The 16,345-nt window shown below is 47.9% G+C and overlaps 1 protein-coding gene across 1 annotated transcript in view; it reads right to left on the bottom strand.

Annotated features, from left to right (window-relative positions):
• Positions 1 to 8,348, bottom strand: part of PIWIL1 (piwi like RNA-mediated gene silencing 1) — a 52,488-nt gene extending 44,140 nt beyond the window's left edge. The window contains 2 exon segments of the mRNA XM_058816499.1: positions 3,818 to 3,836; positions 8,329 to 8,348. Of these exon segments, the coding sequence (XP_058672482.1) occupies positions 3,818 to 3,836; positions 8,329 to 8,348 (39 nt within the window).
• Between the last annotated feature and the right edge of the window lie 7,997 nt (positions 8,349 to 16,345).

The raw sequence follows: 16,345 nt of genomic DNA, 5'->3' as shown, positions 1-16,345 counted from the left end.
CAAAAACATTAGACAGAGATTTTTAACACCAGAGCCTCGGGGGTTGTAGCAAAAGAGAAGGAGCTCATTTGGGGAGGAAATAAAAAGAAGGGAAAAGAGAATGGTGGGATTGAAGTGTGGAAAGAAGGGATTAGGTGCTGAAAGGGGCTGGGGTGCATGCAGGAGGAAGCAGAAAGGGCTCAGAGGGTGAAAAAGCCAATTAGTGGAGTATAAATCTAAAAAAGCCAATTTCTGAACTAAAGAGGTGTTAACTTAAGGCAGCTAAGGAGAGGATTAGCCAAGGAAGTGACAGGGTGCAGTTTGGAAAAAGGGGGATTGCTGAGGCTCATCAGGACTGGACGCAGCTCCAGTGCATTCCCCAAATGTCTGTGGTGTTTGAGCTGTGTGAGCAGAGCTGGTCCCTGCTGCTCTCCCAGCCCGGGGTGAGCTCAGGACCAGCCTGGCGCTGCCTCTGGCTGCAGCAGCAGCAGCTGAGTGGGCATTGCTGCTGCAGCCTGCTCGGATGCAGCTGCTGAGTGGGCATTGCTGCTGCAGCCTGCTCGGATGCAGCTGCTGAGTGGGCATTGCTGCTGCAGCCTGCTCGGATGCAGCTGCTGAGTGGGCATTGCTGCTGCAGCCTGCTCGGATGCAGCTGCTGGCTGGGCATTGCTGCTGCAGCCTGCTCGGATGCACCACAGTGTGATCTCCCTGTCTGCACCATCAGGAATCCCTACGCAAGCAGGGACAGCCTCTCTGTTCCTGTCCCCAAACACCTCTGAGGATTCCAGCAGCCAAAGCCCTCCTGCACACCCCACAGTAACATCATCTTAAATGCTTATGGTCCCTTCAAAAAGCTCTGGGCTGCCATCACCACGAATCTTCCCTGGGATTCTTTCTGCAGGGTGTCTGAAGTTGAGCACCCTGGTTCTGTGCCTTGGGACAGCAGGGAGTGCGTCCTGCCAGCCCTGCAGAAAGCTGCAGCTCCCTGCTCAGGCAGGGCTGGTGCTCCTACACACACCTGTGCCAGGGAGAGGAGCACTAACAAACATTGCTTTCTGTTCACTTCATGCGGTGCTTTTTTTGGTTGGGTTTTATTTCGTTTTTTTCATCAGAAAAATCTGGAGGCAAAAAAATCAAAAGACAATCAAGTTCTACTCACATTCATCCACACGTATTTGCAACCAAGCGAGTAATTTCCAATATTAGTCAATGCATGCAGAGGCTTTTGGATATAAATTGGTATCCCTAGAAAAACCTTTTGCAGAAGACTGTGTATTTGGAAGGAAGCTTGAGATTACCTGGGTGTCTAAGTGCTATCAGAAAAAGCTGCTTCCAATACACAACTGGTTCTGCTGGAACTCAATCCCCAGGAATTATTTTTGAATAGCATTTGCTGCTCTCTCATCTATTCCCTAGAAGTTTATACACACAGACATAGAGATCAAACTTGTAGCTATAGGGATTCCCTGCTGTCACAAGATTATTAGAAAATATCTAACTAGGAGAAATCCTCTTTCCTTTTGTCTTCTAAAATGCTGCAGGAAGGTAGAAGATACATCAGGTAGATGCAGGCTGCCATCCCAAAGCTGAGGCTTAGGAAGCATCTGCATACAGTTGGGAATACAGCTCCACATGGGAAAAAGAATAAAAAACAAAACCACTGAATTACCAGGGCAAGCTTTCAGCTGGGTAAATCAGCATTTCTCCCTTCAGCTCACTGGAACTGTGCCTATTTATATCATCTAAGAATCTAGACAGTTATCTGGGCTTGCCAGCTCACTGTAGGGATAATCAGAGCTTTAGCCAATTAAATGTTCATTAGGGGCAAGACAGAAAGGAGACCAGGAGGCAGAACTCAGAAGCAGTCAGCACTTCTGCTGCTGTTGTTTTTTCACAGCACAGCACAGCACAGCCCAGCACAGCACACTTATCTCCTCACCCTTATCCCTGGCTGGCAGCAGCAGGGATGGGATGGGGACACCTTCATGTGGAATATCTCACACAAAGCTCCTCACCCTTATCCCAGAGGTGGGATGGGGACACCTCATGTGGAATCTGCTTCAGAGCAGTCTCCAAGTGCCACACTGATACCAAATCACACAGTACAAGACCCAACCTGCAGCCTGGCATTATCTGACAGGGAATGCTCTGGCATTATCTGACCGGGAACACCTGGAAATCAGGAAGGGACAGGAGCAGTGAGCCCCAAGTGTAATTTCCCTAGAGCCTGTCATTTAGCCTGATGTACAGAAATAGCAACAAGGCTCCCACACCACGGATGTCTCATTTAAATCACAGTCAGCCCCAGCACCATCTGTCCCTCCACAGTCACCCTGGATTCATGCCCTGCATTAATGGGGGATTCCAGCCACAAGGAACAGAAACCAGTCTGGGCATGAAGTGTCAGCAGCCCCCAGCATTCCCTTTGGGGGATTTATCCCTGGAGGTGACTCCCCTCAATCCCGTTTGCTCAGCTGGACACACACAGGGTGCAGGCTGCTCTGTCAGTGAGGGGAACAGGGATGTCACCATCCCGAAGCAAAGCTCTCTCAAAGGTGCAGCCAGAATGTGCTGGCTGGGCTGTACAAAGCTTTTAGGAAAGGTGACTGAGAGTAGTACGAGTTGATAATGCAGAACAGAAAAAGGTAAGAACTGGCCAAATATCTCAAACACAACCCCGTTTTAAGTCTGGTGCTATTATTATCCATATAATGTCTGTTTGAGTGATTGGTTAGCTTCTCCCATTGCTGTGGCTCTAAAGTTTGGGTTTTTTTAACAAATAACCTGGTGTCCTATAAGGATGGATATGGCAGCTGCTCTTAACTCTGTGACACTTTATTGTAGTCACCACCCTTGGGGGCCATGGCTCTCATATTTACAATGTCTGTCCTAAAACATTTCTCACTTTCCTGGTTCAAAGTTCTACTTCATGATTTTCAACTATTTTGGAGAAGGAGAGGAAGATTGTTTTTGTGAGTATCATTTTTCCAAATGCAGGAAGGAACGGAGCCGAAGGAAAACGTGTTACAGCCCTGTCAGGAGAGAGTGAACCGAGGACTGAAGAAGGAAACCTAAGAGACACATCAAGCCTTTAATTTGTTCATTTCTGTGGTTTCCCAACTACCACAGCAGTGTCATGATCAGCACATTTGGATCCAGTTCTGCAGAGTCCCAGGAGGGATGCCCAGGGCTGAGGCCATTGCCGTGGCAGCGCTGAGCCCAGCAGCAGCACAGGGAGGGCAGGAGCAGGGACCAGCCCTGCTGCCCCACAGAGGAGGTGCAGAGCATCCTCCTGCCACATTTCAAGTTCTCACCCCAAAGAACAAAGCCTGTTTCAAAGCAAACATGATCAGATTTCTTAGCACGGATGACAGCAGGGCTAGTGCTGATCACCTTTAATAATGGGTTACAGGGACAGCCCTGCCCATGGATGGTGCCAGCCCTGGAAGCCACAGGGTGAGCTGCATTCCTGGGAGCAGATCTGCAGCTTCCATCTGCACCTGTGCTGCCACATCCATGGGTTTTCTTTCTTTCTTTTCCCTTTTAGATTTCAGTTTGCCTTCCCTTAACTTTGGCTGCAACATCCCCAAGTGATATTTGCCCCCTTTCTCAGTGGGGTCTAGCTGACGGCAGCTGTGACAGAGAAAATCTTTGTCTTTTGAGGTGTCCATCCATGCGCTTTGCTCATTTTCCACTGGCAGTAATTTCCTGCCCCGTTTGAGCCCCACAGAAGCTGTGGGTGACAAATGGCACAGCTAACCTGGTTCCGGCTGGGCACAGGCTCTGCACAGCCTCCCGGGCAGCTGCACAAGGAGCTGGCTCTGGGGAAAACACTGACCTGGGCGATGGCAAACCGCCTGCAGGGACAGCCCAGGTGAGTCTCTGATCACCCGCTAAACAAAAGTAATTCTTTTAATCCACAGTGGTTTAAAGGAGAGAGAAAAAAGACACCCTAATGAAGATTAAATAGCAGAGTTCATATTAGAGGATTTCAATGCGGACTTAAGTTCACTAAGATGGAAAATGATTACATAAAACATGCATGACAATTGAAGTTGCTCATAAGCAAGCACAATTTACTGCTAACTTTCTGACTTTCAGCAGTTAAGAAACAGTTTCAATGTTTGGGTATTCAGGCAAAGTGCCAGTTTATAAAGACTAGAAAAACAGGCCAAGGTGAAATTCACAGCTGTAAAATATCTTTGCATCTCCTAAAATAAAGCCAGGTTGGCATATGCAGATTTGTCTGGGACTCTGCATATCTACCAGTGGGGTTCTCTTTCAGTGGGGCTCGGAAGCAAACCTGCAGCAGAATAAATACCAGTATATCTGAGATTTCCTGTGTCTGTATTTCCATGACCCCTTTCAACCTGCCACTCGTCCAAAATACTGTAAAATCCAGAATGAAGTCTAAGTACATTAGTTTATGCCGTCATTGCAAAAGCACTGATTTCTGCAATACAAAAAATACCTACTGACCTCTACTGTCTTCTAAGCAAAATCCCATTTTCCTCATTGACCATTCTAATTCATAAAGTTCAGTGCTGCGAATGAGAATCTCTCAACGGCCAAGTGCCTGGTTCTGTCTTTTGTGACAGCCAGCAATGACATTTTGGCCATTTTGAACCCGGACCTGACCGAGCAGGTTTCACCTCAGTGCCTGCATTACTACAGAAGTAAGAACATTGTTTTCCAGGAGAAGCTGTTGATGAGCTGTTGCACACAAGGAAGGGCCCTGAGCTTGCAGCGAGCCCGGGAAGGGATGTTTGCAGCAGGCTGACAAGCTGCAGAGCTCCCATTAGCCCTGCAAGTCCTGCACATAGAGAAGGGAAAGGGACTCCAATTAATGTGTTTATAGAGGAAAACGCTGCTCCCAGTGTGTGCTCCCAGCTGAGCTGAGTGACTTCCCCAGATAAGCGCCCGCTGTTCCTCAGCTCTCAGTCGGGTGAGCCAGGCTGGGCGCCGGGGGCTCGCACGGCAGAGGGAATTTGCCGTGGTGAATTGCAAGTGCTTACGCTGCAGTCTGCAGCCTCCACCTGCGTGCTGCCCGCTTTGTTATTTACTGTAAATTTAACAAACCTTGCCCTCTGTTGATAAGGAGTTTCAGTGCTCAGCTTAGCCCACCAATTTCCCCTGTGCCGCCCCAAGCTTTTCTCGTGTCACGTTTATTTTGGTGACTACAATGCCTTTGTTTGTGCTCCCTCACACTGACAGCAGCACGTTAATTCATCAAGCCTGACAGAATGTAAAATTGCAACACACCAATGAGAATGCAGGCCCTGTTCTGGTGTATAATTAAAGCATGGTCATCCAGGGAAACTTGAGTTCCCTTTTGCAGGGAAGGCTTTTGTAATTCAGAGCAGTTAAACCCCAGGGTAATTCTCCCTCCAGTATCTTCTCCTAGATGGGTATCTTGGGAAGGATCTCTGATGTGGGCACACAGGATGATCTGCATCTATTCCACCTCAGGCTCTGATTTCACAAGCCTAACAAAACTGGATTGGCTCCACAATGGATTAACAGACTTCTAGCAAAACCAGCTTGTGCTACAGGAAATGTGGGGATGTAACAGGTTCAGCTCGGTCCTGATCTCATGCACTCATCACAGGATTCACTGGTGCTTCCAGCAGGAACAGGGTGATCCACACTCTCTTCTGAGCGCAGCTTTTTGTGTTCTCCCCACCAAAATGGGTGAATTTACACTGTGCCTGCTCCAAGCTGCCTTTGGCTGCCCTCAGGTGAACTGTTCTTTCTCATTTCCTCCCCTGGCTGCACTGGCTGCTGAATTTAAGCAGCATTTGTGCCTCCTCTGAAGAATAGAATATGAAATGGTATAGAAAAGACAAAGAAGAGAAGTTTAAGAATAAATTGAAATCTGTCTCTTTCCCCATTTCTAAAAGCAAATCTCATCATTCACAACAACAGCAGAGAGAGTGGGATGGAGCCCTGCTTTCAGAATGCTCCTGTGAGCTGGGGGTAAAGTGTTTGCCAGCAGCTCAGCTGCCAGCAAGGGTCTGTGCTTGTTTATGAAATTCACTTCATGTGCACATGAGGCACAAAGGATGGATGCTGCTGAAATTCCAGCATCCACAGGGTACGTTAAGGGCTTGTCTCAGCATGCTGCAAGAGAGGTAGAGGTCTGCAGGAGTTCTGTGCTGACAGGGGTTAGGAATTGAATGACTGATTAGAAATTACTACTATTTTACTCTTTTTTCAGTAAGAAAAGCTCAGTTTTAGCCTGATGGCAACAGAATCTCTTTGTATAAGGACTCTGCTGCTCCCAGGCTCTGCCCAGCACCACTTTGGCCCAATTCTTGCAGGTCTGTGTTTGCTGACCACACTCAGTGCTCTGCACAAGCCCACACAAAGCTGTGGAGGCAAACAGAAGTGCATGAAGAATAGGTGCAATGCCACAGATCCTCCTTTGGATGTGCTTGGAGACTGGGAAACAAACCAGCCAAGGGCAAAATAGTCCTCCTGTTCCATTTTTCTTTTTTCTATCTCAGTATTGCCTTTAATTGCACAGTCACCTGGCTAAAGAGTTTACCTGGCAGGAATGCAGTGGCTTTGAGTCACACTGCTGGAGCACCAGGTCATAACAGTGAACTTTCAAGGAGTAAAGGAAGAGGGGGAAATAGTTCATAGTGTATCATATATTTTAGAAAAACAGGAACTTCCAAGAGTGTCAAAACTGTTCCCCTTTCATTGCTCTGACTCTTCACATTTTTCCTCTTGCACCAAAATAGACTATTTGTTTATTACAGCAGGAACTAATATTTTCCCTGTAGCCAGTTAAAAGTAATACATCCTCTTTGTGGCTTTGAAAATCCCTACAGGATTATGAATGAATACTTCAAGAGTGTATTATAAATTCAGACATGTCTATTGGGCTTTCAAGTATCACAGCGGGAGCTTCTTACTGAGGCAACCTGAGGGTAAAGGCTTTCCCACCTTTCCAAAGTGACTCCTCCCACAAAATTTTCTTGGGCTGAAGTTAAAAAAAACCACCACCCTACCTAGTTCAGCTTCTTAGAGCTGCTCCATTCTAAGCAGAAGTGAATATGGGTACAATTTAGTACAATCACACCCCAGACGTGGCTCTGGAGCCTGCTCGCTCTTCCTGCCGCTTGCAGCACCGTGCACAGTGTTCAATGCAGCTTGTGGCTGGAAACCGGCGCAGTTTCCATGTGGAAGTCTGGGCAGGCTGGGTGAGGAGCTGCTTTAGCATCCCAAGCTGTCCTGGATGTGCTCTGAGCACCTGCCCTTGTCTCCCAGATTGCGGCCAGCTCCCGTGGCAGGAGCACAGAGTGGGATTAGACACAGCCCATTGCTGCATCCCTGCTGCGAGTGCTGAACCAGCAACTTTGCCACGTTTTGATCAGATGCGCTCAGCGCTGACACATAAATCAGGGACAGTGCTAAAGGGAGCGGGGAGGAATCAGCAACAAAGAGGCAAAATCAAGGGCAACTTGGAAGGGAAGAGCGGGACTAAAGAGAGTTTTAAAAGCACATGGCTTTGAATCTATATGTACTTACTTCTAAGGGAGATGAGGGGTGCTGCTGCTTTCAAAAGAATTCACTTTTTTTCAGGCTTTTGAATGCACATCGCCCCCAGAAAAAACCTCCAGTGGGCTGAGCCTCCGAATGAGCTACGAGATGAAAATGAGTTTTAGCTGGAACTGAAGGGCAGTTGATAAGAAGTCCTGTCAGGCAGTCTTTGAAATTCAAGAACCACCTGCAGCAAGTGGTGTAGGTGGTTCCTGTAACACCGTGCGTGATGCTGAGTTAATGGCTCAGCAGATGTGCTGGGGTGTAGCTCCCCCAGACAGAGAGCCAGGAAGGCTCAGAGACATGAGCACAGCGTCCTCAGGGGTGTCAGCTCCAAGGACAGGCCCAAGAGGACGGGGATCTCCCAAGGGTCTCACCTGATCTCTGAAATGCCAGAGGAGAGAAGCTGGCGCAAGGTGCTGCAGTGTCGCGGCAATGGAGAAAGCTCTGGGGCTGGCCACAGTTCCCAGGACACACAGGGCACAGAGCAGGGACGCGAGGACACTGCTGACCGTGACCCAGTGCCCAGCTGCGTACTCCACACTTCAGCAGCACCAGTGAGGAAGCTGCAGTCATTAAGGAAATCGTCTTTCAAAGAAAGCTTTGGAGCAAGAGGAATGAAGAAAACTTCCCCAACAAGACGTGCCTGTTCCTGCATTATGCTGCCATGCCATTTGCCATGCTGCAAGTTCAGCTGAGTCTGAGGGTCTGTAGAAATTCTGGCTGTCTAAACTCTCACTTTCAAACATAAAAACCCTTGGGTTCAGGAAAAAACCTTCATATGACCACACACACACGCACACTTCCAAATTCTTGCGCATGTACTCGATTTTAAACATGTACAGAATTCTCTCAAGTCTCTTGAAGTACTATTTAAATATTAAATAAATAATGTACACAGGCACTTTTGCAGGACGGTGGTCTGAGACACAGCACTCCTCAAGCACTTCTCAGAGCAATCTGGGGCTGAACTTTGGGAAGGTGTAAGACAGGAACCTGCAAATCAATGACATGAGCCTATGTGATTTAAAATCAGCACAACAAATGACAAGAAAACCCTACAATTTCATCCAAGCTTGACTAGAAGGCGAAAGCCTACTCTTATTTATTCCCTTTTGCACTGAACTTCTTGGTCTGAGTCCAAGATTTCCACATTTCCATTGATAAAACCGAAGACCAGCTTTGTGCGATGCTCTCTGTCTGGCTTATTAAACCTGCTAATTTGTATTTATAACTATAAATATAGAGATCATAACCCAGGTCGAGCACTTTCTAAAATTCCGTGGTGTAGACTCACATAGTACAATATAACACCTAGTTTTAGTTGGCAGAAACAAGGATAGAAGCAATAAGATCTTAAGCACTTGAAAAAACAAGATTGTTATCTCGGTTTTTCAATGCTATTAGGAGAAAAGTAGCCAGCAATATGTAGGTCATCGTCAGTAGCTGCTTTGGTAGCCTGTGAACAATTTAAAGGAAGGAAGAGGTTTCCCTTTGTGCTTGAATAAGTTACTCTATATCCATGAAGGAGCTGTGGCTCGCCCCAGAGGGAGCAGCATTATCAGCAAATGAATGAACAGGGCATTCTGTGTTATGCCAGGAGCACTGTCTTTGAAAACAAGGGAGACAAGGAAAGTGGATTCAGTGTGGCTTTTATTTTCCTGTCTGCCATTGTAACGGAGCTCCTCCATTAACTCATTCTTGTCAGGCTGAATTGAAAGTGACACTCAATAACTTGCACAGCATCTGCTGCCACTGCTGCCCTGTGGGCAGAGCCGGAGGGTGGGAGGCAGAGCTGACCCTGCTGGGGCAGCCGGGGGCAAGCCAGGGTGTGCTCCTCCTCAGGCCGCCTGCAATCTCCAGGTGCCACCCGTGCGCTGGCGACAAATCTGCTGGGGATCGATACTGCGCTTCAGCTGGGTTCCCCGAGCCTCATTGCTCGCTGACAGCGCCCACTCACTCCCCAGGCTGCGCTGGCTCTGGGCTGGAGGAGAACCAAACGCTGATATTTCACAGCTGTGCACAGTGACTGACCCAGCAGTGCCGCAGCCCCTGCCAGGGCAGCCTCCAGGCAGGGTGCCCGTGCCAGGCAGGGACCAGCTGGGCACCCTGGGCAGGGCAGGGCTGGCAGCTCTGGATGCTCCTGCCATCAATCCCCTGGCCAGTTCAGACTGCCTCTCTGTGTGACACGTGGGGACACGTGTGACATGTGACATGCCGTGACATGGGATGACACGGGACATGTGCCACCAGCTGGCATGCTCTCCTTGCACTCCTGTACCCAGAGCCCACCCACTCCACAGCCACCCCCAGCTCTGCCTGAGCTGTGCAAACCAAACGGGAACCACTCACACAATTGTACTGGGGCTCTCCCCAGGGCCCTCCTGTGCCCAGTGCCAGCAGCACATCCAGGGCTGATCCCTGGTGAGCCAGGTGCCCAGAGCTGGTCCCAGAAACCCTGGGTGAGCCAGGTGCCAGCAGCAGAGCCAGGGCTGATCCCTGGGTGATCTCCCTGTCTGTCCCTGCCTGACAGAACCTGTCACAGCCCTCAGCCCCAAGGGTCAGGCTGTGTTTGTTCCCATCGTCACACCTCTGTAACTCACGCAGCGGAGCTGCTGCTGCCAGGTGCTGTTTTGTGCTGCCAGCAGTGAGCAGGACAGCAGGTTTTGGCGCACTCACTCTGTTCCCTCTGTCAGGCAGGACAAGCTCTGCCTTTCATCATCCCTAATCCCAGTGAACACTTCTGTCTGCAGCACTGATGTGGCACAGCACTGCCACAGGGATGCTCTCACAAACCTTTGGCCGAGGCTTCTCATGCTATCCTGGTGCCATGCTTTGTGCTGAGGTTCATCCTTACCTGTGCCCTTTTCTGAGTGGACTACAAGGAAGAAAACCCTCAAAAGTGGGACATATTTTCCCAGTGATAATCTTGACTGTTTGCCTTTCCTTCCTTTTCCATCCCTCCCCTTATTTCACTGGATTCTTTTGCAGTGGCCTAGATTTAACATCCTTTTACAGCTGATTCTTGTGGCTGCAAAGCCCTGCTAATATCACATTGTACTAGTCAGAAAAAATTATTTAGGGCAGGGAGAGTCTTTTTGGTCTGTGTTAGCACACAGATGTCTTGAGACAGAAGTGAAACTCAGAGGTGCTGCTGCAATGTGAATGGTAGCAGGAGATTAAACATATTTATATCCATATCCCTGTATAGATACCTGGAATGTGAAGGGAAATTGTTTCTTTACTCCCTCTATTTCTGATCCATATCATCCTATTCGCTTTTATTTTTTCAGACATCGCCTATTTCTTTACCTTCCCTTCTACAACCCTTTCCTCAGCCTTTCTACACCCTTTAATTCTTGCTGCTGAGTTATTGCAGTGTTGTTCACAGCTACCCACCGTAGCAGAAGTACCAATGGCAATGATCCACTGAAACAATTCTTAAAATCATTATTGAAAAACTCTGATGCCCCAAAGCAGCCCAAAGAGGGCAATTCCCAAACATGGCAGCACAAGGCCAAGCATGCATCTGCATTTCTGCTCCACCAGCAGAAGTGGTTCCTGCTTTCCTTTGCAGCAGCCACAATTCCTGTGTCCATCACAGATCCCCATCTGTGCCCTTCTGCTGATTCAGTGTTTGCATGGCTGTGCTCCCCACCAGACCTTGCAGCAATTTTGAAAGCAAAACCAAGGAAAAACAAACCTTGCTTCTACTTTTTTCCCCTCAGTTGCTATTTTTAAACCAGAAAATGTCACAGTTCTGCTTTGGGACACAACCAAAATAAAGCGGTGATTCAGAGGAAAATAATAAAGGGGCCAAGAATAAGGGAATGAGAATTTCTGCAATCTGCTCTAACAGGACACAGAACCACAGGGTAACAGTGTGTGGAGGCAAGAAAAAAAAAAGAGAAAAAAAGAGATAAAAAAGCTTTGTTTGAAGAAGTTGCAAGTGACTCAAGAGCTGCAGTTCCCTTCCCTCAGTGCAGGGACTGTATCATCAAAGGGCTGTTTGCATGCACAGCATTCAACAAACCAGCTTGAGAGTCTCAGGAATTTAGATAGCATCCTCTTGTGGGGCTTGAATGGGGCTGCTGGATGTGATACTGAGCTTTGTTCCTGGCCAGCTCAAGATCCTTTCTCTGTCAGAGCAGTGTGTGAGCCTGAGTGCCTGTGTCAGGATGGATGAGCTCAGCTCCTTGAGTGGCCTCCATTGTGTGGCTGATTGCATTGATTCTGTCCTGCCACAGGAGCCCTGTGCAGCACACACAAAACCAGAATAAATAAGCACGGATATTCATCGTTCCTGGCCTGGGCAGGGTTGCAGGGACCTGTGTGAAAATGCTGAGCAGCAATGCAGAGGGGCTGGAAAGGGCATTTGCCTGCACTGGTATCACTTCTCTGTGCTCATGACTTTGGACAAAGGAACACTGAATCCTCAGAGCTTGAATATCTGAACACATCTGATCTGTGCCTGAAGTGGGGGGACAGGATGGGTGCTCAGCACTTTCAGAATATTTTCAATGAGAATCATTCTCTCCCCGTTCCAGAGTGTGATCAGAAAATCCCAGATTAATGCCCCTAGGGACTCAGGCCGTACCAGAGGGGTCAGTCCTGAATCACGTTCCAAGTTCTTTGCAGTGTTACAAGGAGAAAACCCTTTAAACCCTGCTCTCAGAAGGGCCCATGCCCTTGTTCTCCCCCTGGTGCATGTGTGAAATACACGTTTGTGCAGGACAGGGAGGGCTTTTGGCAGGGTACCACACCCATAAGGTACATCGTGTGCGCCTTGCTGACTCTTACCAGAGCGATCTAGGAAACAGATTAATCACAGCCATTTAAAGCGATGGTTGGCAGCAAGGATCAGCAGCCTGTTAAACCCCCAGAACATCCAGACAGGCATTGGAGCCTCTGCCGTTTCCTGTGGGACTCCATCCGGATCTCATTTCTCAAAGGCAGCCCAGGAACTGCTCTGCTCCCTGCACGGGCTGCAGGTATGGCACAGCTCCTGCCACAAACCAAGGGCTATGGCCACCCTGCTCTGCCCGGGCACAGCTGGAGCTGCCCTGAGTCCAGCAGAGCTGCAGAGCGCTCCCACAAGTGAGGCTGAAGAGTTCACAGCTCCTGCTGTGGTAATGCCAGGATTTGCTGGCTTTTTCTGATTGTAACTCAGAGTTGAACCAGTGAGGTATCATTGCATTAATAACCTCATTTGATCTGTAGGGAAAAAATGAAATGAAGTCGCATGTGCTAAGCCAGTAAAAGAAGCAGTTCTTACCTACAGGACTTGAGAAAGAGCTTGTTTCAACAGAGCTTGACTCAGAGCCTTCCAGTGCATATCTGTGGCTCCACACAGGCAGGAGAAGTTTCCTCTGAATTGTCTCCTTGAATTGTTTTCTGCTCCTAGTAAACCAGTGGCTCTCCCTTACCTAAGGAGCTCTTTACTCAGGGTGCTTATCCTGCCACCTTGGAGGCTGCATTGAGCACTCTGTCAAATTTTATACCTTGATAAATAAGTTGCACCTGACTGTTAGTGCAGATCTGGGTAAGTAAACAAAATATCTTTCTCCTGCTGAAGAGGTTTGACTGTGCAATCAGAAGTAATTCAGTACCTGTTTAGCCTCAGTTCTGGCTAACAAAAGGCAGATTCCACGCCCTCATGGAAGAAAGATCAAAGCCTTTTTTGGCATTAACGAATGTTAAGCAAAAACCCCAAATATTTAATCAAGAGGGAACAAAACCTTAAGACTCACACAGCTGTGAGCATTTTTACAGGTTTTTGTAGTTCATATTTGAATCATATCTAAGGGTTTGTTTCCCGATACGTGAGCAGGATTAAAGTCCTGTGGCAAAGGGTGGGATTTTCAAAGTGTTTTTAAAACTCACAGATTCAAATGGGGCCCAGGGTGGGACAATAGGGGAAGAGCTATTAGAGGCTGTCACTTCTGAAAAAGCATTTAATGTGATGGAGTGTGGCTATGACTCAGAAACACAACGAACACTTTAGAGGGAGCCAGAAAGGAAAGGATGCACCTGACTGGTTTTGTAAGGCTGGGTACAAGTGATACAATAATTCTTTCACAACCAAAGGGCAGTCAGCTGATATCCTGAACCTGAAGATTTGATCGCCCAGCTTAAAAAACACAATGCGCTTGTCACACAGTTACCCTGAGCAATTGTAATGATGCATTGTTGTCACTGCAGTTGTGCTCATGAGCCTTGATGATGGATCAGAACCCACTTAGCAGTGACCCAGCACATAAGAAACCCTGGGGGTTCTCTCCCAGGGAATTTATGGAAGATGATGGGCAGGAAAACCACATGAAAGCTGGCCACTGATACTGGCCCTCCCAACAGGAGGCAATCCCACTCCCCCAGGTGTTTGAGTAACACTGGTTTTGTACAGACAGCACGGCAGAGCAGAGGATTCCAGTATGACAGGGATTACAATGCACTCACTTAGGAGGTGTCTCAGAGATGCTCCACCTGCTCACACAGGTAATACAAACAAAGCTTAGCTGGAAAATAATAATTAAGTGATAAAGGTGCCATCCAAAGGAGCAGCTGTGGATATGACACCCAGCTGGTGAGTGAAGGGTGTGGGTAACAGAATCCACAAAGAGCTGGGGAGTGTTTGAAGTGGTGGGGAGGAGGCACCTTGCAAAGGGAGGACAGAGCACACAGTGCCACACAGCATCCAGGCCAGCCATGGGGAGATGATCCCTGCAGGAACGTGGGGATGAGCAAACTGAGATTGGCTGGGATTCGCTGGTGTGGCACAAAGAGGTTCTACCTACCCAGACACACCACGATCCAGGGCAGAAAAGAAGGATTGTAGCTGTGCTCTGGGAGCAGAAGGGGAAGCCATCACATGCAACTTGGATGTGGTGGTCCATGGAGGAAGAACAAGGCAAAAATACAATTCAGGTTGTTCACCCCAAGGTTGGTAAGGATGAAAGAAAAAGAAGAAGCATCGAAGTTTCTAGGCAATCAACAGAAAGCAATGTGGAGATTGCAACTTGGATATGAGGAGACCTTCCTTTGTAAGAGCTAAAAGGAAAAACCAACTGAAAAATTAACATTCTAGTTAAAAAAAGAAAAAATAGAAATGGAGCCAGGTGATGATTTCTGTCACCCAGCCTTAGCAAACCAGAGCAGCATCTTCCTGTCCATCACAGGACAATTATTGATGCTTATGCAAAATCATTAATTGCAAAAGAGCCTTCCAGGTGCTGAGGAGATGCAGTAACACAGGGCTGTGACTGGAAGCAGAGCCTTGCACTGAGCTTTAATTACAGCAGTGATGCACCAAGCGGAGACAATCATCCTGCTCATCTCTCACAGCCCCAGCTGCATGGGGGACTGGCAGTCAAAAACCCATTATTCCTTGAACTGTGCAACTGCTGCATCTATTGTGGAAATCAGGGAGCCAGGGGAAAAAAAGCAGAAGATTCTGTGCAATTTGTAAGTGTCTTTCAAAGTAAACCACATGAGAAATTCATTTAAATGTTTTGGAGTGAAATGTTCAGGTGATGAAATAGGGGAATCTCCTACAAAGGCAATGAAATTTTCATCAGTAGAATATGATTTGGTTATCTCTGTACCTTTCTCTTTTTTTTCCTCAATACAGTTGAAACCCAGTATTATTTATGTGGACTGCATAATGCCCCATTAATTGAGAAATCACCTGGCAGATGAAATATTAATGTAGATAAAACCAACAAAAAATTACCTGCTAGAAAAATCTTGTTTAACAAATACTTGTGTGAAGTGCTCAGCTTCTTAGAACATAGATGATGTTGAGAATTTTTATTATTCATTATTAAGAATGATGAAAAGAAGAGATATTGCTCTCTTAATCCATCAAAGCCCAAAAGAAATCTATGTTTTACAGAAAAGGAATAGAGAAACATAAGTTATATTCCCTCGAATGAGGTCAATGTTCATTCTTGGAGGCCCAGAAAATGCACTTTGAAGCACAAAATGATGGGTGGGAAGTGAAGCCCATGGGGGAGACCTGTAGATCCTAAACCACAGGTGAAAACCCCACCTCAAGGTCCTGTCCTAAGCCATGGTCTCTTCTACACACTCACTGAACTTGTTTCATTTTAGCTCTTTAGCTTCAGGATGGAAACACCCCCTGCTTCTGACACCACCTGCACTCAGCCCAGCTGGCCCCAGGGCTCCTCACTGCAAACCCGCCCAGCTCTTTGGGTTTGCTCACCTGGTGTGGTGCACTCGGGGCCTGCCCTTTATCCTCCCTGCATGCTCAGCTGGTAACAGATCAGAATATTGATTAGAGCTGGCTCTGATTAACTCAGTCATTGTGCACAGAGCGGTCATTAGGGGAGGCAAGGCAGCAGCAGGTGGGAGGCTCTGTGAGGCACCACGGAAAGGCAGCACAGCAGCAGGGAGTGGGTGAAGGAACCCCAGCTTGGGTGGAGCAGAGGGAGGGGAAGGGTGTGAGCTGAGACGGTGCTGGAGCTGCAGGCAAGGGTGACACATCCTGCACGGTTATTACAAGGCTTTAATTACCCCTCATGACTGACATTGCTCCAGCACTGCTGCCGTGGGTGGGAGTGATGGGTGCAGAGGGGCATCGCTGCCCTCCTGCCCTTGTGCAATTCCATCTCAGCAACAACTGGCAAATCCTGCTCTATCCAAAGCTGTGGTCTATCCAAAGCTGTCCTCTATCCAAAGCTATCCCGTATCCCAAAGCTGTGCTGTATCCAAAGCTGTGGTGTATCCAAAGCTGTGGTGTATCCCAATGCTGTGGTCTATCCAAAGCTGTCCCGTATCCCAAAGGTGTGCTGTATCCAAA

Source organism: Ammospiza caudacuta, chromosome 18, assembly GCF_027887145.1.
Source record: "Ammospiza caudacuta isolate bAmmCau1 chromosome 18, bAmmCau1.pri, whole genome shotgun sequence".
NCBI classification, from domain to species: Eukaryota; Metazoa; Chordata; class Aves; order Passeriformes; family Passerellidae; genus Ammospiza; species Ammospiza caudacuta.
Note: the sequence above shows the minus strand (reverse complement) of the source record. Positions and strands in the feature narration are given on the sequence as shown.